This window comes from Heterodontus francisci, chromosome 27 (assembly GCF_036365525.1).
Source record: "Heterodontus francisci isolate sHetFra1 chromosome 27, sHetFra1.hap1, whole genome shotgun sequence".
NCBI classification, from domain to species: domain Eukaryota; kingdom Metazoa; phylum Chordata; class Chondrichthyes; order Heterodontiformes; family Heterodontidae; genus Heterodontus; species Heterodontus francisci.
Genome location: NC_090397.1, coordinates 26,085,516 through 26,111,088, shown reverse-complemented (window position 1 = coordinate 26,111,088; position 25,573 = coordinate 26,085,516). Strand labels below are relative to the sequence as shown.

General features: G+C 42.0%; 1 protein-coding gene across 4 annotated transcripts in view; it reads left to right on the top strand.

The window, feature by feature from the left end:
* Positions 1 to 25,573, top strand: part of kif21a (kinesin family member 21A) — a 157,184-nt gene that overhangs the window by 16,519 nt on the left and 115,092 nt on the right. For all 4 annotated transcript variants that reach the window (XM_068059017.1, XM_068059015.1, XM_068059016.1 and 1 more), the window contains exons 2-4: positions 21,786 to 22,008; positions 22,732 to 22,914; positions 24,001 to 24,150. In XM_068059017.1, the coding sequence (XP_067915118.1) occupies positions 21,786 to 22,008; positions 22,732 to 22,914; positions 24,001 to 24,150 (556 nt within the window). The remainder of the gene's footprint in view (positions 1 to 21,785; positions 22,009 to 22,731; positions 22,915 to 24,000; positions 24,151 to 25,573) is intronic.

Sequence of the window (25,573 nt, the reverse complement as noted above, 5' to 3'; positions counted from 1 at the left end):
TGAAGAGTGAAAAAATGCCTTTTGCATTTGCATGGGTGTGTTTTTTTGGTATCTGGTCTGAACAATACAAGATTTTTAAAATGTGTTTATTAGCGGATCTCCTGTGACACTGCTAACGGGGTGTATGAGAAGTTGCTGATCTGTGGGTATAAGGGAAGGGTGCACATAGTCTTGGAGAAAATGGAAAGAAATTCATGAGAGTTGCACTAAAAGACATATCAAAATGAGAACTCCCCTGCTGCTCCTCGACTATTGCCATGGGATCTTTTGCGTCCGCCTCTGAGGGTAGACGGGCGCTCGGTTTAAACGTCTCATCCAAAAGGCAGCACTTCTGACAGTGAAGCGCACTCTCATTGTGTGCTCAAGTCTTTGGAATGGGGCTTCAACCGACTGAACTGTGAACCTTCTGACTTGGGGGCAAAGCTACCACTAAACGAAGGCTGACGCACAACATTGTCATTTTCCAGCTGAACTTTCGGAACATGCTGACTTCTCTTTCTCAGTGCTCATACCCTAGATCTTTCCCCTTGTTATACCCTTAGTGGGGAAAATTCTTTTCATGATGTAAATTTGCTAATAGTCTAAATGATTTTGAAAGTTTAAGTAATTGACCTTTTTCTTGTACTGAAGTTTTATTTTTAGTATGTGTGCGCTAGATGATGGAAGCATCTGCATTGGAATGTGTGCAGCAATGCAAAGCATTCTTATGATTGCATTTATTTGTTTTTTTAAAAAACCTGGTTAAATGGTTGCCTGTGCTGTTTGCAGGAACTGTGCTCTTTGAAAAGTGATATGGTGCACTGGAGAAGATTAGTGATCTGTTTTGAAAGGCAGGAGCATGTGTGTAAAGTATCCACTATTCCCCCCCCCTCCCCCCCCCCCCAGCCCTCTAAAGTAATGTTAGATTACATTAAATCGAGATGTATATGGCTGCTTTGCTGTCTGGCTTCTTAAACCATTAATTTGCTGGATTTGCAAGATACCAAAAAGTGTACAGTTGATGGAGTAGGCAAAAAAGGTTATGGATTCTGACCAGTCCTGACAAAATTCAACTGTGTATTCTCCAAGGAGGATATTATTTTAACATTCAGTAAGGATAGGAAAGGACATAGAGATAAAGTGTGCTTGCTTGAAATGACAACTGGCCACAGCATGTTGGTTTAAGACAATACTCGTTTATGAGGAACGCAGTAAAAACTTCAAGTTTAAAATAAGATGTTTGCTTGCTTTAAATCAACCTTCAAATTCAACATAAATGATACAGTATTTTTACCTGTAAAGCACTACATTTTTAATTGTACAGATTCCAGGCGTGAATCACTTTCAAGCTCATTGACTATATGGATGAGTTTTGCTTGTGCATGTACAATCTATTAAATGGCAGGCCTTATGTTGACAATACCATTGTCTCAAATGGTGAAAAGGACAAGACCCTATTCTGGTCTGAAAAGCACATCTTTATGCAGAACTATTCATAGTGAATTGTATCATTTAACAAGTAATAAATTGCACTTTTTTTACTTAATAAAGGTGCTGAGTTGTATTTGTTTTTGCCGAAAACATTGGAAAGACTCCATATGGACTACTGTGTGCATTTCTGATTACTCAATAATATATTGCTGAAAATAGATGAGGAGAGAGAGAGAGAAAATAGTGTTGCAATCAGCACTCTCTTCTCATAGTATAAATTGGTTGTTTCCCTTACGTTGGTATTCTTGCGAATTGTCCTGATAAGTGCAAGATGAAAAGTTTTGACAAAATGTGTCTCTTTTCAGCAATACTCACATTCTATACTACCAAATGACTATTAATAAGGATATAATTAGCCCTTCAGGTGGAGAAACAACCACAATTAATTGTAGTACACAAACATACATAAATGGACTGAAAACACAACTCAGTCTGTATTTGGAATTGAAGTTTGGAAGTTATGGCAAGAGAGGTGCATTTTAATAAATTGGAAGACTTAAAAATATTAGGAGGCTTAATTAACCCATTGAGTAACTGAATCATATTGTCCAAGCTTTTCGTCTTTGTGGACTGTTTTGGTGCATAGCATAGAGTCTCATGGGCTGCATGTACAGGTTAAATGTTAATGTTTTTAATATGCGCATATATCAGCTGTTGATACTTGGATATTCGAATGTAGAACATTTCCACCAAAGAAGCAGTAGCATCAAGAGCAGTCTTGTCTAAATGTCACCGTCTACAAAATTCAAGCAGTACAGACAGGTGAAAAAAGAAAATGGAATTAAATTGTTTGGGATTAGTGGGCCAAATTACCAGAGTTTACGGACCACAACGGGCCTGTTGTTTGAATACTGCTGAGAAGAGATCAAAATCCTGGATTTGATCACCATCTGGGCTGAGTTGAGCAAATCTCTCAGAAGCTAAAAGAATGTTAGAATTGGCCATGGTGTCGGGGTTCTTGATCTTGATAACTATCCAACAACTTGTTCAGATATATTGGCCGGGGCATGATTTTGGCTTAATAATGAATCCTCCTGCAGTTGAATAGTTTGCTGCTTACTAACAAGCTACACACACAAGCCACTTTAAGGTATCTATGAAGCTGGATCCCGACAGTTCATCGTTTCCGAAAGGAAAAGATTGAAGGGAAAAATGAAAAGGGTCTTTTGCTTTAATTTTATCATGTGTGAAGGGTTTGTTTTCACCTAGAGTAGTTTGAACAGTTCTGAGACTTGGAGTATTATCTTTCTGCATTTGTTTAAGATAAAACTGATTCTTTCAATTCAGTTAGTTGGAGGATGTTTTGACTTTTGCTATTGCCTTAAAGCAGGGAACATTAAAAAGCTTCAAGATCGGAAATCTGATCATTGGTTATAGCTTGTGGTTGCAGTCTAACAACTGATATCAGATTAAATTTTTGTTTTCGACGAACCAAAAGGAAAAATTATCAAAAGTGTGATCTTCAATCTTATATTGTGAGATCAGCCATTTATAAACAATTGGATAAGCTGAAGTTGAATCTCGTATTTGTGAAGACTCATCTTAGATCTTATAACATAAACAAACTGGCTTATGAGCTTCAGGACATGATTTCAAGGCTGACTTTATACATCCGAATGCAGTATTTACAATTTTTAATTTGTGTTTCTTCAAATCAATTTGAAATTTCTTAACCAAATTTATTAATAATTATCCATTATTTGAAGTGGTTGCATGGCCAAGGTTTGTTCATTAATGCTATTTTTGTTTTAAATTTATATTGGGTGAAGTAGTATATATCTGATCCTAAATCGTACAAAAGCAAAATTCTTCAGGATTTATGAGCTCATTCTCTAATACTCATATCATCCAAGAGACTCAGCATTTGCTCTATTGATCACCGCTCCATTCTGTATTTCCCTTCCTTCAGGTGCTGTCCCTCTCTGCTCCAGAGCTGCTGTAATTATATTTTTGACAAAGCTACTTTAACATGCCTCTAATTATCAAAATTTGGCAAGGACCATTTCGGTGCCATTTTTAAGATTCTTGAATATGTTGTCACTTATCTTTCTGAGGACTGCTCCCCCTCAGCACTGAAATGGACCTAGCCAAACTTTTGAGCAACATTCTTTGTGACTGATCATGGTGCCGACTCCTTCTGTGGCATTTGATAGAGGAGGATGACGTGATCAACTCTAACTGTTCTCTAGCTCATTAGGACTCCTTGCCTGGTTTCATTCCCACTAATCTGTACTCGCCAAGTTCATCTCCAGCAATGACTTCTCTTCCCTCCTGCACACTATCACCCAAGGATCTATCCATAAACTCTTTTTCATCTCTATCTCTGTGCTTTACCTTTACAGACACAGTTTGCTTGTGTGGGGTTAGTGCCCACGTGCTGAAAAATCCAAAGCTTAATCTCAACCTATGAAATGTTTTGGTGCTGTCATATTGCGAGCCTGATTAAAGTCAGAACTTTCTCTTGTTTGACACCTAGAATACTGAAGCTGTTACCTTTGGCGCCTGCCACTAACAGCATCCCCTTGCAACTTTCACTTCCAGTTTAGAGTATTTTTTTTCTTCTACCTCCTTTTAATTATTTTAATGTTCCTTTTTGTTCTTTTAATGCCTGTTCACTGCACGACTGAGATTTGAATTTTGCTTCTTGATAGCTTTTTTAAAAAAAAAACTGTTTCAAGAATTTTGAACAATAATTGCCTCTGACTGGAACCAGCATATTTGACTCAGTTTTTATCTGTTCATTCCCTAACCTCCACCCCGTGACCTTTTTTCAGTTTTATGGAGGAGTTTGGTTGTTTTTCAGTTTCTGAAGGATTTTGTTTGGCTTGCTAGATGGCTAATATAAATGGAAACCCTGTTTAAGAGTCACTAAATCGAGCAGCTGAGAAATTTACCACAGATGGACACTGTGGATGCTCCCAGTAGGGACATATCTAGCCACCTCAAGTTAAAGGATCTAAAACTGCAACAAAAACATATCCTTCCTTTTTTTAGACGTTGATTAACCCATGCTTTCAGCATTTGCAGTTTTTAATTTTCTTTTTACAGAACTGTATTAAAGATAGAAAGCTACGTGCCATACCTGATCCCATCTCAAGCTGAAAGAGACAAAATTTATGTACAGATAGAAATTATATCAATTTTCCCTGATAAATGATTCACCTTATTTGCTACCATGCATGCCTGACATGCATAGCTACAAAAAATCTAATTGTTTTTGTTACACAAGGTTTTACTGGTAATTTGGGGATTGTATTCCCTCATTTATTTTGTTTAAGCTTTTGGTGAATAAGTCAAACTGATTTTTACTGATGTTTTATATCCTATTCTTTCCCTTTTTTTGTTAAATCATGAACCAGTATTGATATATTTGTTCTCTTTATGGTGTATTTGAAAACATTCCAATTGCCTAATTATTGGCCCCAGTAAGGTTGTAGCAGAGAATTTCCATGTCCTGATTAAAGTTCTCCAACTGTGTACAAAATATAACAACCCCACATTATTAAATCCAGCCATTCTAAATCACAGTGTAGGCACTCTGTAAAACAAATGTTTACCCTTGAGTTGTTTTAAGCTGAAACTCAAAGCACCTCTGCAGCCTGCTGTTTCCATTCGGCTATTAGACTGAACCAGACCCCACAAGGTTATGGGAAAATGATACATTATGCACTGTGGGTCTGGCAACGAAAGGACTAGTGTGCAAGAAACCTGGAATAATTGGGGTCGTGCTTTTAGTTTCCTAACAGTGAACTGAGCATTTGCATAGATGTGCTATGTCTTGTAATAGCAAGACTTCAACAGGAGAGTTTTGCAGCCAGTATCTCGATCTTGAAATAGTACTAACAGCTGGTGAATCTTTAAGTCTCAAGTTTATTTCTGTTAAGTCCATTAATAGTCTGATAAATAGAGGCATAGCAAAGCATTTCGGTCCCGTGAAGTACACATCCTGTTCCATGTGGGAACTCCAGGATGCTTTTGTGTCCTGAACAAGCACATGTGCAGGAAATGGCATTGGCTGGAGCAGCTCAAGCTCCAGGTTTTGGAGCTGAGTGTTTCGTGGATAACATGTTTCTGGATGTGGTCACCCCACAGCTTTACGCAGTGCAGCTGGAGAGGGAATAGGTGATTGCCAGGCAGTCAAGGAGGACCCAGCAGGTAGTACAGGAGCCCCTTGAGTGTATTTCACTTTCCAACCAGTATTCAGTTCTGAATACTGGCGAGAGTGATGGCTCATTTGCGGAGTGTGGCTGGAGCCAAGTCCATGGCATCACAGGTGGCTCAGCAGTATAGTGGGGCAGGAGGAGGAGGAATGAAAAAGCAGTAGTGATAGGGGATTCTATTAAGGAAACAGATAGGTGTTTGTGGCTGCAGATGTGATTTCAGGGTGGTATTTTTGCCTCCCTGCTGCAGGGTCATGGTTGACAGAGTGGTTGCAGAGTGCTGAGGGGGGAGGGCAAACAGTCAGCGGTCATGGTTCATATCTGTACCAATAACTTAAGTAGAAAGAGAGATGAAGTCCTGCAGGCAGATTTGAGGGTGCTGGGGGGTGGGGGGGGGGGGGGGCGGGCTGTGAGGAGGATGCAAAGAGGCTCCAATGTGATTTGGACAAGTTGGGTGAGTGGGCAAATGCATGGCAGTTGCAGTATAACATGGATAAATGTGAGGTTATCCACTTTGGTTGTAAAAACAAAGGCAGATTATCTGAATGGTGATCGATTGGGAAAGGGGGAGGTGCAATGAGACCTGGCTGTCCTTGTACACCAGTCGCTGAAAGCAAGCATTCAGGTGCAGCAAGCAGTTAGGAAGGTGAATGGTATGTTGGCCTTCATTGCAAGAGGATTTGAGTACAGGAGCTTGGATGTCTTACTGTAGTTATACAGGGCCTTGGTGAGACCACATCTGGAGTATTGTGCGCAGTTTTGGTCTCATCTGAGGAAGGATGTTCTTGCCATGGAGGGAGTGCAAAGGAGATTTACTTGGCTGATTCCTGGGATGGCAGGATTGACATATGAGGAGAGATTGGGTCGACTAGGCCTATATTCACTCGAGTTTAGAAGAATGAGAGGGGATCTCATAGAAACCTAGAAAATTCTATCAGGACTAGATGCAGGGATATCTAGTTGGCTGGGTAGTCCAGAATCAGGGGTCACAATCTCAGGATGCGGGGTATGCCATTTGGAACCGAGATGAGAAATTTCTTCACTGAGGGGGTGAACCTGTGGAATTTTCTACCGCAGAAGGCGCAGTGGAGGCCAAGTCATTAAATATATTCAAGAAGGCGATAGATATATTAATGCCAAACAGATCAAGGGATATGGGGCGAAAGCGGGAACAGGGTACTGAATTAGACGATCAGCCATGATCTTTTTTGAATGGCGGAGCAGGCCCAACGGGCCTACTCCTATTTCTTATGTTTCTGTGGGAAGGAGACTAGCAAGCAGGGCCTCAAAGGTAATAGTCTGCAGATTACTGCCAGTGCCAATTGCTAGTGAGTATAGAAATAGGAGAATAGAACAAATGAATGCGTGGGAGGATGCAGGAGGGAGGGCTGTAGGTTCTTGGGCATTGGGACCGGTTGTGGCGGTGGTGGGACTTGTACAGGCTGAGCGGCACTTCAACAGAGCCACGACCAATGTCCTTGCAGGGCGGTTTGCTAGTGCTACTGGGAAGCGTTTAAACAAACTTGTGGGTGAGAGCTATGATGTAACATTAAAAAGTAGAAACAAGGTGCACAATGGATTGGGAGCGACAGATAGCACTAGAGTAAGAAATAGTAAGGTATTTGGTGGGGTCAGATTAAGAGGGAATGCAATAAGCTCTAAATTAGTTTTATAGTGCATGTATGTGAACACACGGAGTGTGGTAAATAAGATTGGCATGCTACAGGTGCAGATAGACACCAGGGAATATGATGATGTGGCGATAGACCTGGCTCTCAAAAGGGCAGGACTGGTAGTAAATATTATATGATACAAGATGTTCAGGAAAGATAGGGAAGGAAAGAAAGGAGGAGGGGTAGCAGTATTGAATCAGGAGAATATTATAGTTCTGGAGAGAGAGGATGTCCCAGAGGGGTCAAGGACAGAATCTATTTGGTTAGAGTCTAGAAACAATAGAGGTACCATTCCACTACTATAGGTCACCAACAAGTGGGAAAGATATAGGGGAACGAAATTGAAAGGAAATCAGAGGTGCAAGCATTTTAGTCAAGTTGTAATGGAGGACTTGAATTATCCTAATATAGACTGGGATAGTAAAAGTATAAAGGGCAGAGAGGGAGAAGAATTTCTTAAGTGTTCAGGAGAATTTTCTAGATCCATGTGTTTCCAGCCTAATAAGGAAGGAAGCATTGCTGGATTTGGTTCTGGGGAATGAAATGGATCAAGTGGCAGTAGGGGAACATTTCGGGGACAGTGATTGTAGTATCATAAGGTTTAGGTTAGCTATGGAAAAGGGCAAAGAGCAATCGAGAGTAAAAAATAATTGTGGAGGGCCAATTTCAGTCGAGAGAGAAGGATCTGGCCCAGGTAAATTGGAATCAAAGATTGGCAGGCAAAACTGTTAATGGAGCAATGGACTGCCATTCAAGTGGAGATGGTTTTGGTGCAGTCGAGGTACATTCCCACGAAGGGGAAATGTAGGACAACGAAAGTGAGAGCTCCCTGAATGATGAAAAAAAATAGAGAGTAAGATGAAGCAGAAAAAGGGTGTATATGATGGATATCAGGTGGATAATACAATTGAGAACCAGGCTGAATATAGAAAGTTCAGAGGGGAAGTGAAAAAAGAAATGAGGCAAAGAAAGTCTGGGAAGAGACTGGCAGCTAACATAAAAGGGAATCCACACATCTTCTGTAGGCATATAAATATAGGGGAGGCAGTGGCGTAGTAGTAATGTCACTGGACTAGTAACAGGCCAATGCTCTGGGGTCATGGGTTCAAATCTCACCACATCAGTTGGTGAAATTTGAAATCAGTTCATAAATCTGGAATTAAAAAGCTAGTCTAATGACCATGAAATCATTGATTGTTTTAAAAACCCATCTGGTTCATTAATGTCTTTTTAGGGAAGGAAATCTGCCATCCTTACCTGGTCTGGCCTACATGTGACTCCAGATCCGCAGCAATAAAAAAAATATAGAAATATAGAAAATAGGAGCAGGAGTAGGCTATTCAGCCCTTCGAGCCTGCTCTGCCATTCCTTGAATATGGCTAATCATCCAACCTGTTCCCACTTTCCCCCCCATATCCTTTGATCCCTTCCGCCAGAAGAGCTATATCTAACTCCTTCTTGAAAACAGTGTTTCAGCCTCAACTGCTTTCCGTGGTAGCGAATTCCACAGGCTCACCAATCTTTAGGTGAAGAAATGTCTCCTATCTCAGTCCTGAAAGGTTTACTCTGTATCCTTAGACTATGACCCCTGGTTCTGGACTCCCCCACCATCGGGAACATCCTTCCTGCATCTACCCTGTCAAGTCCTGTTAGAATTTTATCGGTTTCTGAGATCTCCCCCTCACTCTTCTGAACTCCAGCGAATATAATCCTAACCGACTCAATCTCTCCTCATACGTCAGTTCCGCCATCCCAGGAATAAGTCTGGTAAACCTTCGCTGCACTCCCTGTATAGCAAGAACATCCTTCCTCAGATAAGGAGACCAAAACTGCGCGCACTATTCCAGGTGTGGCTTCACCAAGGCCCTGTACAATTGCAGCAAGACATCCCTGCTCCTGTACTCGAATCCTCTTGTTATGAAGGATAACATACCGTTTGCTTTTTTTATCACCTGTTGCACCTGCATGCTTTCCTTCAGCGACTGGTGTGATTGTGATTGATTCATAAAATGCCCTCTGAAATGGCCTAGCAAGCCACTCAGATCAAGGACACTTTGGGATGGGCAACAAATGCTGGCCTAGCCATCCCACAAAACGAAAAAAAAAGATAGTAAAAGGAGGGGTGGGGGTGATTAAGTACCAAAAAGGGGATTTATGCATGTAAGCAGAGGACATGGCTGAGGTACTAAGTGAGTGCATCACATCTGTCTTTACCAAGGAAGAAGATGCTGCTAAAGTCATCGTGAAGGAAGAGGTAGTTGAGACACTGGTTGGGCTAAAAATTGATAGAGGAGGTATTAGAAAGCTGGTTGCACTTAAAGTTGATTTCACCAGGACTAGATGAGATGCATCCGAAGGAAGTAAGGGTGGAATTTGCAGAAGCACTGGCCATAATCCTCCTCAGATGCAGAAGCGGTGCCAGTGGACTGGAGAACTGCAAATGTTACATCGTTCAAAAAAGGTGCAAGGATAAGTCCAGCAACTAGTCAGTCAGTCTAACCTGGTGGAAAATCTTTTAGAAATGATCCAGGACAATGTTAAGTCATTTGGGCAAATGTGGATTAATTTAGGAAAGCTAGCATGGATTTGCTAAGGGCAAATTTTGAATGTTTTTGATGAGAGAGAAGGTTGATGAGGGTAATGCTATTGATGTGGTGTACATGGACTTCCAAAAAGCATTTGATAGTGTCGCATAACAGACTTGCCAGCAAAGTCAAAGCCCATGGAACAAACGAAACATTGACAGCATGGGTACAAAGTTGGCTGAGTGACAGGAAAAAGTAGTGGTAGATGGTTGTTTCTCAGACTGGAGGAAGGTATACAGTGAGATTCCCCAAGGATTGATATTAGGACCACTGCTTTTCTTGATATACATTAATGACCTTGACTCTTCATTTGCAGATGACAGGGCGGCACAGTGGCGCAGTGGTTAGCACCGCAGCCTCACAGCTCCAGGGACCCGGGTTCGATTCCGGGTACTGCCTGTGTGGAGTTTGCAAGTTCTCCCTGTGTCTGCGTGGGTTTTCTCCGGGTGCTCCGGTTTCCTCCCACAAGCCAAAAGACTTGCAGGTTGATAGGTAAATTGGCCATTATAAATTGTCACTAGTATAGGTAGGTGGTAGGGAAATATAGGGACAGGTGGGGATGTTTGGTAGGAATATGGGATTAGTGTAGGATTAGTATAAATGGGTGGTTGATGTTCGGCACAGACTCGGTGGGCCGAAGGGCCTGTTTCAGTGCTGTATCTCTAATCTAATCTAATCTAATCTGACACCAAACTTAAAATTATTTTGAATTGTGAGGAGGATAGTGATAGACTTCAAGAAGACATTGACAGGCTGTTGGAATGGGTGGACAGGTGGCAAATGAAATTTAATGCAGAGAAGTTTGAAGTGATGCATTCTGGTAGGAGGAGTGAGAAAGGAAATATAAAATAAAGGGTACAATTCAAAAGGGGATGCAGGAGCAGAGTGTCCTGGGTGTACATGTGCACAAATCATTGAAGGTAACAGGGCAGTTGAGAAAGCGATTATGAAGGCAAACGGATCGTGGGCTATTTAAATAGAGGCGTAGAGTACAAAAGGAAGGAAGTTACAGTGAACCTGTATAAAACACTGGTTCGGCCTCAACTGGCATTTGAATCCAATTTGGGCACCACACTTTAGGAAGGTTGTGAAGGCATTAGAGAGGATGCAGAAAAGATTTATGGGAATGGTTTCAAGGATTAGGTACTTCAGTTATGTGGATAGATTGGAAAAGCTGGGAATGTTCTCCCTGGAGAAGGTTGAGAGGAGATTTTATAGAGGTGTTCAAAGTCATGAGGGGTCTGGACAGAGTAGATGGGAAGAAACTGTCCCGGTGGTGGAAGGATCGAGAACCAGAAGTTATAAAGACAAAGTGCTGGAAATACTCAGCAGGTCTTGCGGCATCTGTGGAGAGAGAAGCAGAGTTACCCTTTCAGGTCCAAACTGGCCAGTTCGGATGAAAGGTCACAGTTCTGAAATGTTAATTGTTTCTCTCTCCAAAGATGCTGCCAAACCTGCTGAGTATTTCTAGCACTTTGTTTTTATTTCAGATTTCCAGCATCTGCAGTATTTTGCTTTTTATTTGAGAACCAGAGGTCACCAATTTAAGTTGAATGGGAAGAGAACCACAGGCGACTTGAATAACTTTATGTAGCGAGTGGTTCAGATCTGGAATGTACTGCCTGAGAATATGATGAAGGCAAATTCAATTGTGACTTTCAAAAGAGTTATCTGGAGAAAAAAAAAAATTGCAGGGTTCTGGGGAAAAGGGCAGCTGAGTGGGATTAACTGAGTTGCTTTTGCAGAGAGCTAGCACGGACAGGATTTCCCAGATGGCTTTCTTATGTGCTGTAACCATTCTTTGATTCTATAAGTTAATAGTTTTTGTCAAAACTGAGTGGCATCTGGTGGTCAGATCTTGATACGTACCGTTCTAGCTGAATGCCTTATAGAAAGGACCTATGTAGCAGAACCAACCATTTGTGATTTGGCTCCTAGGGTTTTACCACCATTCATATTTACTTATCTTAAAAGAAACTTTATTGTATATAGCCATGCTTTGCTCCACCTCTAATCTTAACGTAGAGATTAGCAAAGCAGGTGCGAAAAGTGCTTGGGAGCTTTACAAAAAGGGTGAAGTTTAAAAAAAATTCTTGAAGTTTGAAACATTCTGCTAAAACAAAAGGGATAAAAAGTTTAATGAACCATGTGCATTGCAGCAATTGCTTTAACAGCTGTAGTCTCTCAACTCAGCTCAAGTAAAAAGATACAACATCAGTGAAGATGACAACAGAAAGACACCAGCAACCACAATAGCATTTCTTCAGGGGGACCCTGGAGGAGAAACTGAGCATCCTTGGAGTCAATGCTGTGGCAGCCAGTCTGCTCAGGAAGAAGTTGTATGTTTTATCTTTCTAATTGCTGAAATTGTCAGGTGATCAGTTGAATGTGAGTTGTAAGCTTAACCTTGCTAAAAGAAAAACAAAACATTTTGGAAGCACTGCCAAGAAGTCAGCAGTTATTTCAGCTTTCTAGCACTTTCAATTTTGTTTGTTTTTTATTTAACCTTGCTAAACTGTACTGCACTTTTGGACCTTGAGTACAGCTCTGTAATGCTGTATGTAAGCAAAAATCCACTAAGATTGAATTAGGTGCTACGTGTGTTGTGTTGCAATGCTTAACCATGTGGTGGTATAATAGATGTTGTTAAAGTAGTGTTCTTCAATGAACTGTGCTTGCCTTTATCTTTGGCTAAGTAGGAGTATTGCACATTATGTATTACATTCCTGGGTTCCGGCTTATGTAACTGATGAAACTTGGACTGGATAATGTAAGACGGTTCTAAAGTGAGCTTGTTTGACATAGCCTTAAACATGAATGCTAAATCTTAGAAATAATGTGGAAATATAGAAAAGGGGAAAGTATTTGCCTAATAGGTAGTAATGGTATTCCTTGCATGCATTTATAGATATGCCATTCACTAATCCTATACCAGTCTACTTTGGCCCTCAGTGTACTCATTTTGTTAGAAACGTTCTCCTGAAATAAACTCTTGTCCTCGACAAAATTAAGTTGGCATCTGAAATAGTGACGCCAAATGTGCAAAACCTTATTCTAAAGTAAAATCTCAGGGAGCAGATGTATTTTGCAATGCTTTGGAGGAATGGAGAAAAAAGGTCGTCACTTTGGTTAATAAGATGATAGAACTAGAATAGATTTTGACTATGTACAACTGTAGATAGTACAAAAAGGGCAAGTGTATGAACTTGATTGGGGTTAAGAAGAGTGACATTTGAAGCCACCTGTCATTTGAAGGCATGAGTGTGCTTATGTATTTTTATTCCCAGTTTAATAACTTTTTCAAGTGGATAGTCTTTTAGGGTTGTAATACTGAAAATCAGCTATGTTAGTTACCAATAACTTTTACAATCTTAACAGTTAATTAGCAAATAACTGGTGAAGTAGAGGCCTGCTACCCGACCCGGACCAGATGACGTGTCGGGTTTGGGTCGGGCCCATCTTCAGGATCTGGCTTTCGGGTTTGGGTCGGGGCGGATTGGGCCGGACACACACGCTAAGTATTGAAATTTAAAAAAACTTACCTCAGCTGGGAGTCCGGGACAAAATTGAGTCTAAGCAGTGAGCGAGTGACGTCACTGTGACGCATCACGTGTCATCACGCATGCGCTGCAGCTTCTTGCAGGTTCTGTGTCAGGAAGGTAAGTAAACGGATGGTCGGGTCGGGCCCGGGGCTAAATTGGAGGGACTCTGGCCAAGTCGGGCTCGGGTCTGCTGTGGTTCGGTCGGGTTCCTTTTTCCTGACCGGAGTAGGCCTCTATGGTGAAATCCCACCGGCTGCAGAAGCTTGAGCTCTGGGTTTCAGAACTCAAGCGGCGGCTGGAGTCACTGTTGTGCATTTGCGAGGCGGAGGCCTACGTGGATAGCACGTTTAGGGAGGTGGTTACACCACAGATTAGGGGCATGCAGGCAGATGGGGACTGGGTGACGACCAGGCAGTCTGAGAACCAGGCAGGTAGTGCAGGAGTCCCCTGATATGATCTCACTCACTAATCAGTTTTCCATATTGGATACTGGTGAGGGTGATGGTTTTTCAGGAGTGCAGTCAGAGCCATGTTTGTGGCACCACAGTTGGCTCAGCTGCACTGGAGGGGAGGAAGAGGAGTGGAAGAACAGTAGTGATAGGGAATTCATTATTTAGAGGAACAGACCGGCATTTCTGTGGCACTAAATGTGACTCCAGGATGGTGTGTGCCTCCCTGGTGCTGGAGTCAAGGATGTCATGGAGAGGCTGCAGGACATTCTTCTGGGGGAGGGTGAACAGCCAGAGGTCATGGTCCACATTGGCACCAGTGACATAGGTAAGAAGGGGGATGAGGTCCAAAAGCAGATTTTAGGGAGCTAGGAAGGAGATTAAAAAGCAGGACCTCAAAAACAGTAAGCTCAGCATTACTCCCAGTCCCACGTGCAAGTGAGCAAAGGAATAGGAGAATTGAGCGATTGAACACATGGCTGGAGAATTGGTGTAAGAGGGAGGGCATCAGATTTCTGAGACATTGGGACCAGTTCTGTGGCAGTTGGGATCTGTACAAGTTGGACGGGTTGCATCTTAGCAGGATTGGGACGAATATCTTTGCAGGGAGATTTGCTAGTGCTGTTGGGGAGGGTTTAAACTAAATTGTCAGGGGGATGGGATGGGAACCTGAGAGGAAGCTCAGATTGAGGGGGAAGCAGAACTGGTAACTAGTCAGGGGTGTGGGCACCAGGACAAGTGTTAGAGAGGAATACTGGGGGAAATAGATGGCACTAGAGTAGGGAATAGTACGTTATTAGGTGGGGTCAGAGTAAGGGAGAAAGAAATAAAGTCTGAATCAGGGTTAATGTGAATGTATGTGAATGCATGGAGTATGGTTAATAAGACTGGTGAGGTACAGGCGCAGATTTCCTTGTGGAAATATGATCTTGTGGCTATAACAAAGTCCTGGCTCAAAGAAGGGCAGGACTGGGTGTTAAATATTCCTGGATACAGGGTGTTCAGGAAAGATAGGAAAGGGAAAAAAAGGGGAGGGATAGCAGTATTGATTAAAAAGAGCATTGCAGTGCTGGAGAAAAAGGATGTCCCAGAGTGGTTGAGGACAGAATCAATTTGGCTAGAGCTAAGGAACAAAAAAGGTGCGGTTACATTGCTCAGTGTTGTCTATAGACCACCAGCTAGTGGGAAGGATGTGGAGCAACACATTTGCAAGGAAATTATAGGTGCAAAAATTAAAGGGTTGTTTTAATGGGGGACTTTAATTATCCAAACATAGACTGGAATGATAGTGTAAAGGGCAGTGAAGGGCAAGAGTCCCTAGAGTGTGGTCAGGAAATTTTCCTACAACAATATGTTGCTAGTCCAACAAGAAAGGAGGCACTGCTAGACCTGGTTCTTGGGAATGAGGTGGGCCAAGTGGATCAAGTATCCGTAGGAGAGCATTTAGAGGATAGTGATCATTGTATCATAAAGGTTTAGGCTGACTATGGAAAAGGACAAAGAGCAATCCAGGGTATGAATAATTAATTGGGGGAAGGCCATTTTCTATGGGGTAAGAATAGAGCTGGGGTGAATAACTTGGAGTCAAAAGCTGGCAGGAAAACCAGTAGATGAACAATGGGCTACCTTCAAAGAAGAGATAGTTCGGGCACAGTTGTAGTATGTTCCCTTGAAGGGGAAAAGTAGAGCAAACAAATCCAGAGCTCCTTGGAAGACAAAAGAGGTAGAGATTAAGATAAAGAAGAAAAAGTGTGCTTATGACTGATACTATTGAGAAGCAGACTGAAAATAGAAGGTACAGAGGGGAAGTGAAAAAGCAAATAAGAGGAGCAAAGAGAGAGCATGAGAAGAGACTGGCAACTAGCATTAAAGAAAATCCCAAAGTTTTCTATAGGCATATAAGTAGTAAAAGGGTATTAAAAGGAGGAGTGGGGCCGATTAGAGACCAGAAAGGAGGTTTACACATGGAGGCAGAGGGCATAGCTGAGGTATTAAATGAATGCTTTGCATCTGTCTTTACCAAGGAATGTTGAAAGAGGAGGTAAGTCGGACACTAGAGGGGTTTAAAATTGATGGAGGAAGTATCGGATAGGCTGTCTTGCACTTAAAGTGGATAAAGCACCAGGACCGGATACTGAGGGAAGTGAGGGTGGAAATCGCAGAGGCACTGGCTGTAATTTTTCAGTCTTCCTTAGACTCTGTGCCAGAATTGCAAACATTACACCCTTGTTCAAAAAAGGCTTTAAAGATAAGCCCAGCAACTACAAGCCAATTAGTTTAACTTCGGTGGTGGGAAAACCTCTAGAAAAAATAATTTGGGACAAAATCAATAGTCACATGGACAAATGCAAATTAATTAAGGAAAGCCAGCATGGATTTCTAAAAGGAAAATCATGTTTAACTAACTTGCTGGAGTTTTTTGAGGAGGTTACAGAGAGGATTGATGAGGGCAATGCTGTTGATGTGGTGTACATGGACTTTCAAAAGGCATTTGATACAGTGCCACACAACAGACTTGTGAGCAAACTTGTAACTCATGGAATAAAAGGGACTGTAGCAACATGGATACGAAAATGGCTGAGTGACGGGAAACAAAGAGTAGTGGTTAATGGATGTTTTTCGGGCTGGAGGAAGGTTTGTAATGGAGTTCCCCAGGGATCAGTGTTGGGACCCTTACTTTTCCTGATGTGTTAATGACCTAGACCTTGGTGTACAGGGTACAATTTCAAAGTTTGCAGATGGTAAGAAGCTTGGAAGCACTTGGAACTGTGAGGAGGATAGTGTAGAATTTCAGAAGGACATAGACAAGTTGTTGCAATAGGCAGATAGGTGGCAGATGAAGTTCAATGCAGAGAAATATGAGGTGATTCATTTTGGTAGGAAGAATATGGACAGACAATATAGAATAAAGAGCACGATTCTAAAGGGGATGTAAGAGCAGAGGGACCTAGGTGTATATGTGCATAAGTCGTTAAAGGTGGCAGGACAAGTTGAGAGAGCAGTTAATATAGCATAGAGTGTTCTGGTCTATATTAATAGAGGCATAGAGTAAAAGAGCAAGGAGGTTATGTTGAACTTGTGTAAGATACTAGTTCGGGCTCAGCTGGAGTATTGCAGTAATTCTGGGCGCCACACTTGAGGAAAGATGTGAGGGAATTGGAGAAAGTACAGAAGAGGTTCATGAGAATGGTTCCAGGGATGATGAATTTCAGTTATGAAGATAGATTGGAGAGGTTGGGGCTGTTTTCCTTGGCGAAGAGAATGCTGAGAGGTGATTTGATAGAGGTATTCAAAATCATGAGGGGTCTGAACAGTGTAGAGAAACTGTTCCCACTTGTGAAAGGATCAAGAACGGGAGGGCACAGATTTCAAGTATTTGGTAAGAGAAGCGAAAGTGATATGAGGAAAATCTTTTTCACACAGCGAGTGGTAAAGGTCTGGAATGCGCTACCTGGGAACGTGGTGGAGGCAGGTTCAATTGAAGCATTCAAAAGGGAATTAGACAGTTATATGAAAAGGAAGAATGTGCAGGGTTAGGGGGAGAAGGCAGGGCAGTGGGACTGGGAATTGCTCTTTCGGAGAGCCAGTGCGGACACGATGTTCCGAATGGCCGCCTCCTGCGCTGTAACAATTCTAAGATTCTGTGATACTCTGTAATTGTATATAAAAGAATCTAAGAAAATTATACCTAATAACTTTACTCTGCACCGGTAGCTCACTGGTACCTAACAAATGTTTGTGTAAACCTCTCTTCCTTTCCCACCCTACTGCCACTCATTGAATGATTTCTTCTCTTAAAAGTCATGAATAGCTTCTGTCTATAAATTTTCTCTTTTGGTTGAATGACACGTGCTTGTTTGAATGGCTTGACTGTATATGCAATGGGAGTCGTATGCTTTTCCTCAGTAATGTTTAAAATTCAATGCAAAAAGATAATCATGGAGGAATGATTTGGCCAATTAGCTCTGGGTCACCAAAAAAATTGTCCTTTTGGAGTAGGAAGCAGTTTGTTCAAATGAGGATATGTAGGCGAGAATGTTGATTTAAGGATGACAAAAATCTGGATTTTAATATTCCTGTACCATACATTAAGAACTACAAGTGGCCTAGATTCCATTGTCTTTTATTTATTTATTTAGAGATACAGCACTGAAACAGGCCCTTCGGCCCACCGAGTCTGTGCCGACCAACAACTACCCATTTATACTAACCCTACAGTAATCCCATATTCCCTACCCCTAGTGTAGGTAGGTGGCAATTTACAACGGCCAGTTTACCTATCACTTGCAAGTCTTTGGCTGTGGGAGGAAACCGGAGCACCCGGCGAAAACCCATGCGGTCACAGGGAGAACTTGCAAACTCCGCACAGGCAGTACCTAGAATTGAACCCGGGTCCCTGGAGCTGTGAGGCTGCGGTGCTAACCACTGTGCCGCCCGTCTTGTTAATTCCCATTCCTTGTTACATCATACTCCATACACTACATGGTTAAACCTAAATTATTCAAAAGAATTAACATGTTGTAGCCTTTTGTCATTCTGGTATTCTGTTGGATGTTGGTAATACTGCAGCATTGCACAGGCCCCTTCCCACAACATTTTAGAGACTTCCATCTGGTTATTCCCCCCTCCACAGTCATTCAGTTCTCAGACTCATTCTTTTCAAAAAGTCATAGTCTTGTAACAAAAATAATCAATTCCTGAAGCTTATACCTTTTGATTAGAAGTTCTGTATGAGGTGGCATTACGTACTGCTAAAAGCTTTATCTTCGTTTGTGATGGTGATGTGGTAAACAGCAGTGTGGATGGTGGAACAGCAACAATGTTTGCCGCTGCTGTGTAAATAAGACTCAGAATGACACGGCACAGAAGGAAGCCAATTAGCTCATCATGTCTTTGGTAGAGCTATCCAATTAATCCCAGTCTGCCACTCTTTCCCTATATCCAGAGAACCATAGAAAATTAACGGCACAGAAGGAGGCCATTCAGCCCGTCATGTTCCAGCCGGCCAAAAAAACTCACCGCCCAATCTAATTCCACCTTCCAGCACCTTGCCGGTTACAGCACTTCAGGTGCAGGTCCAGGTACCTTTTAAAAGAATTGAGGGTTCCTGCCTCCACCACTGTTCCTGGCAGTGAATTCCAGACACTCGCTACCCTCTGGGTGAAAAAGTTTTTCCTCATGTCCCCTCTAATCCTTCTGCCAGTCACCTTAAATCTGTGCCCCCTGGTAATTGACCTCTCTGCTAGGGGAAACAGGTGCTTCCTGTCTACTGTATCTAGGTCCCTCATAATTTTGTACACCTCTATTAAGTCACACCTCAGCCTCCTCTGTTCTAAGGAAAACAGCCCTAGCCTTTCCAATCTTTCTTCATAGCTGCAACTTTCAAGCCCTGGCAACATTCTTGTGAATCTCCTCTGTACTCTCTCCAAAGCAATTATGTCCTTTCTGTAATGTGGTGACCAGAACTGTACGCAATACTCCAACCGTGGCCTAACCAGCATTTTATACAGTTCCAGCATTACATCCCTGCTTTTGAATTCTATACCTTGGCCAATAAAGGAAAGCATTCCATATGCCTTCTTCATTCTATCTACCTGTCCTGTCACCTTCAGGGTCCTGTCGACATGCACTCCAAGGTCTGTCACTTCTTCTACCCCTCTCCGTATCCTCCCGTTTATTGTGTATTCCCTCGCTTTATTTGTCCTCCCCAAATGCATCACCTCACACTTCTCCAGATTGAATTCCATTTGCCACTTTTCCACCCACTCAGCCAAACCATTGATATCATTCTGGAGTCTACAGCCATCCTCTTCACTATCAACTACATGGCCATTTTTTGTATTATCAGCAAATTTCCCAATCATGCCTCCCACATTTAAGTCCAAATCATTAATATATACCACAAACAGCAAGGGATCCAACACTGAGCCCTGTGGAACACCACTGGAAACAGCTTTCCATTCACAAAAACATCCGTCGACTACCACCCTTTTTTTCCTGTCCCTGAGCCAATTCTGGATCCAACCTGCCACATTCCCCTGTATCCCATGGGCTTTCATTTTACTGACAAGTCTGCCATGCGGGACCTTGTCAAATGCCTTACTAAAGTCCATGTAGACCCCACCTACTGCACTACCCTCATCAATCCTTCTTGTTACTTCCTCAAAAAACTCAGTTAAGTTAGTAAGTTACGACCTTCCCTGTAAATTATTTCCCACATCTGCAATCTTTTCAAAACTACCTCTTGCGTACATTATGGATTGCATGTTCTTGTTACGTAGTTTGAAACTCAAAATAGGTTTCAGATATTTGGTCCTCTTTGCCTTTCAAACACCAAGTCTTGCTTGCTACCACCTAGCACAAAGAACATACATATACTTAACAGCAGGATTAACTTGGAAGTGGGACTTTTTGTACACTCTACATGTGGGATACTAGTTGACACTAGGTGCCTGAAATGGGATAATATCAGGCAATCCCAGATCAGTTATATCCCAGCCAGTTGCAAGATGAAACTGCAGCTACCGTGTCCCAGCAACGTGCCTCAGCCCCAACCCCCAAAAAGCATCCCTACTGCAATGGTGCAAATTTTTTTCCATTTCCTATATCCTGTAGACTCTCCTGAGATTAGTGATTAGTGCCAAATTGAAGACAGTTTAGTGCTGTCTGTCCATAGACAACTCAGAACAAAGAGTGGGTGATGAGTAATTGGAAGGATTTTTTTTCCTGCAGAGGAAGGTTGACTATATCAGAAATGTGAAGTGATTAATTTTGGTAGGAAGAACATGGAGAGATGATATAAAATAAAGGGTGCAATTCTAAAGGGGGTGCAGGAGCAGAAGGACCTGGGTGTATATATGCATAAGTCATTGAAGGTGGCAGGACAGGTTGAGAGAACGGTTAATAAAGCATAGAGTGTCCTGGGCTTTATTAATAGGGGCATAGAGTACAAGAGCAAGGAAGTTATGTTGTACTTGTATAAGACACTAGTTCAGCCTCAGCTGGAGTATTGCGTCCAGTTCTGGGCACTGCGCTTTAGGAAAGACGTGGCATTGGAGAGAGTACAGAAAAGATTCACGAGAATGGTTCCAGGATGAGGAATTTCAGTTATGAAGATAGATTGTAGAAGTTAGGACTGTTTTCCTTGGAGAAAAGAAGGCTGAGAGATGATTTGATAGAGGTATTCAAAATCGTGAGGGGTCTGGACGGAGTAGATGGAGAGAAACTGTTCCCACTCGTGAAAGGATCGAGAATGTGAGGGCACAGTTTAAAGTATTTGGTGAGAGAAGCAGAAGTAACCTGAGGAAAATCTTTTTCACGCAGCGAGTGGTTAAGTTCTGGAATGTGCTGCCTGGGAATGTGGTGGAGGCAGGTTCAATTGAAGCATTCAAAAGGGAATTAGACAGTTATATGAAAAGGAAGAATGTGCAGGGATATGGGGAGAAGGCAGGGGAATGGAACTGAGGGAATTGCTCTTTCGGAGAGCCAGTGCAGACATGATGGGCCAAATGGCGGCCTCCTGCACTGTAACGATTCTGTTATTCTGTCTACAGATTCAAAGTCAAGGTTCATCCCCCCCCCGCCCCCCTCTTTGTACTGTGTGTAGATATGTTTTCTTAAATACAAAGCATTTACAAATTGACATTGTCTGAGTAGCAGTGTTTCTGGTCAAAACATAGCACTACTTTCTGTTTGATTACATTTCTGCAACACAACAAAAAATTACTCCTTGGAACACCAGCTGTAAAGGTAGGGAAATTACAGTAATGACCCAAATTTACATTAAAGAAGCTTTATGGAAGACACATGCATTGAAACCGCCAACATTATCCTGCGAAGTTTTAATATTCTTGGTTCAACTGTACAAGTGGGTTTACAATCCCTTCCTTCCTTTCTTTCTGTACAGAATTCGTCCACAACTGGCTAAAGAGAAAATTGAGGGATGTCATATTTGCACCTCAGTTATACCTGGAGAGCCCCAAGTTGTCCTTGGAAAGGATAAAGCATTTACTTTTGACTTTGTTTATGACATGGATACTCAGCAGGAGGATATCTATCTGAAGTGTGTTGAAAAGCTTATTGATGGTTGCTTGGAAGGATACAACGCCACTGTTTTGGCATATGGTCAGGTGAGCGACATATTGCATAAAGCTTATTTTAATAACGTTTGTGCACACTATATTCTGTCATACTTAAAGGAAAACATCAGGCTATAAATTTAATACAAATCATTAGTAGTTTGGTTAAACAATAAGCTACTGGAGAAAGCTTTTTAAAAGAGAGCAGGTGATGTTCATTGCAATTTGGATTTAAGGGCTGGTTTTTCCCCAGTCAGGGAGGTACCTCTGGACAGGGAATAAACTGGTGTTTACTGAACTGTGGATTGAGAATAAAACAGTTGTGGATCAGAGACTGTCTCCTGCTTCCTGATTTTGGTGAATGAATATCTGCCTTTTGAACAAGTTTGGATGCAGCTTCATATCTACAGGTTCATCTTTACCTTTGAGATATCGGAGGGAAAGAAAAATGCTGAGCAGAGTTGATGGTTCATAGGGAGAAAGATGCAATTGGAGGAATCCAAACCCATTCTTTCCTCTTAGTAACTAATTCGTGAATCCGAGACTTTGAATCGGGTTTATTGCATGGCTGAGGTTCAGTATGATGTTTTGTAGGAAGTGATGAGGGGAGGAAGAAAAATTAGATTTTTGTTTTTTAAAAATTAAGTCAACAATTCAGAAGTGCTAATTCAAAGCAATATCTTCAATTTCTTTGTGAAAGTGTAAATATTTTGTATATGGGAATCTGTATTAAACAAAGTCTTTGGAGAGGTAAAACACTTTGTCTCCTCACAGACTGGCTCTGGGAAGACATACACCATGGGGACTGGATTCGATGTCAACATCACTGAAATTGAGCATGGTATAATTCCGCGTGCTGTAAAACACCTTTACTACGGTATCGAAGAGCGAAAGCGTGCTGCTGTTGAACGTGGATTGCCACCACCAGAGTTTAAAGTTAATGCACAGTTTCTTGAGGTGTGTATTTTCAATTCATTATTTGAGGGTCAGAACTCAATTTCACATTTATTTAGCAAGGTTTCAACATGCCCTATTGATGATTATGCAGGAAAAACTGTTCCCTGTACCACTAATTTTTGCCCTTTCACAGCTGCTAGTTCAATTAGCTAGGCAAAGCAGGAAGCTAAAGTGTTCTACATTATATAGAATTGCCTCTAGCAATGGTTAACATGATGACTAGGTCTGCACTGCTAAGCGTGACTGGATGCAAGTTTAATGCTAGGTGTTGTCCTAAAAACAGTAATGAAAGTTTGTAAATTAAAGTATTCTATAAATTTTTGTCATTTTATATATTAAAATATGAATAAATCAGGAAAATTTAACAATTGTACTGCAAACTTAGATTTCCTTTTTACAATACAAAGGAAATTTAGTGAGCATCCAGACCATATGAAAAATAGAGACCTTTTTATTTTGCATTTGAGAAACCTAGGTGAAGGTACAGCATGCAGGCTTGCAACCAAGGTTGTGAAGACCCAGTAAATTGAGATGGAAGGGAAAATAGAGGATATCAGGAATTCAGTAATTGTATTTTCTTTGGGGAAGAAATGAGCAGGAGATGTGATGAATCTTGATTTCAAGACGAGATGCAAGGATGAGAATGTATTTGAGCAGTGTGTTTTGAAATTAGGAGAAATAAGAGAAAGTGCAAAGCAGTATAGCCAAAATAGTGTAAACAAAAAAAAATGTTGCAACAGGGTTGGATGCTAAAGTTAAAGGACTGTTTATGTATTGGGTGACTAGCTATTTTTCAAAACTGGAATTCCTTGTTTCCCTCAGTTTTCCTTTCATCTTGAGATTTGTGAACTTCTAAAACTCAAGATTAGCATCACTTTTCATCACATCTGACTTCCCTCATCTTCTGTCATACTGTTACCAATGTTGAGCTTTTAGTTTTATGAATATATCACTCCCTCCCACACTGGATAATGTGATAAGTATGATGTTTCCAATCAAAGCATTATTTTGTAGAACCCTTTACGGTTATGGAATAAGCAGATGTTGAAATTGCACTTTGATTAACTTTTGTGTTATTTCTTTAAGCTTTATAATGAAGAAATTCTTGACCTGTTTGATTCAATCCGTGATCTTGAGGCAAGACACAAAAAGTCAAACATTAAGATCCATGAAGATGCAAATGGAGGAATTTACACTGTAGGAGTAACAACACGTACCATTAGCTCAGAAGCTGAGGTAAGATTGGGAGTTAAAATCCAAAAGATCAATAAGAAGTAACAAATGCTTGCTGAGAAGGCAATTTTTGTTGGGATGGGGTAGATGTACCCCTTTTTCACAATGTGTTATGAACCAAATTTAGAAAATGCAAAGTATTTACAATACTTGAAACATTCCCATTGCCCATACTAAGGTGCTAAACTAACTGGTTTAGATGAGAAACTAACAGAATATTATTTGAAAATGTGGCAATAGGGAGCATTTAAGTTTAATATGCAGTGCAGAATTGTCCTATGTCCCCAAAAAATCCAGTACTTCTAAGTCTGTGGGCTGAATATTATGCCCCCCAAAGAGCAGGATGGTGGCCAGTGGAGGGGGGAACGGGTGGGTAGCGTAAAATAGAGCTGGAGGCTTTGGGAGTCCTTCCTGACCCACTCCTGCCTTCACTGCCACTTTACGCAAGGCGGCGGAGGTGAAAAATGGCCCGTCTGCCCCAGGCCACTTAAGGGCCTTCGTCTGCCTGCACGGGTATTTTACCCGTGGCTAGTTGGGTGGCTGAGGCCTGAGAGAAGCCACCTGACAAAAGCAGGAGGCTCTCTGACGGACCGGTGGAGGAGGGCGGGTGCCTCATGATCAGGCACCCTGTGCCCAATGGAGGACCACCCCCGCTTCCCCAACATGCCCCCCACCTGGTCCCCTCAATCAAACGCCCTTGCCTTGCCGAGGCCTGACTGATTACCCCCAGCGAGGCAACCAAAACTTACCTTTGTTCCAGGCTCCCCAACATCATCATCATCATCAAGCTGGGCTGTTGTCCCAGCAGTGTTCACTGCTCCCGGTGGTATGCTGGGACAGTTAGCTGCTGGCCCGCTGATTGGCCGGCAGCTTTATTCGGCAGGACTTCCTACCTCAAGGGGGTGGAAGTCCCGCCTCTCACCATTTAAAGCCCAGCATCCTGCAAAATATGGGTCGGATCCCCAGGCGAAGCGGAAGCGGGTTCGCCACCGATTTTTCAGTCGGTGGCTGGCTCCTGTCCGCCCAGGGTTAAATCCCAGTCTATAGAGTCATAGAGTTATACAGCACCGAAACAGACCCTTCAACCCGTCATGTCCGTGCCGGCCATCAAGCACCTAACTATTTTCATCCCATTTTCCAGCACTTGGCCCGTAGCCTTGTATGCTATGTCGCTTCAAGCGCTCATCTAAATACTACTTAAATGTTGTGAGGGTTCCTGCCTCTACCACCTCTTCAGTCAGCGTGTTCCAGATTCCAACCACCCTCTAGATGAAAATTTATTTTCCTCAAATCCCCTCTAAACCTCCTGTCCCTTACCTTAAATCTATGCCCCCTAGTTATTGACCCCTCCGCTAAGGGAAAAAGTTTCTTCCTATCTAACCTATCAATGCCTCTCAATTTTGTATACCTTAATCATGTTCCCCCT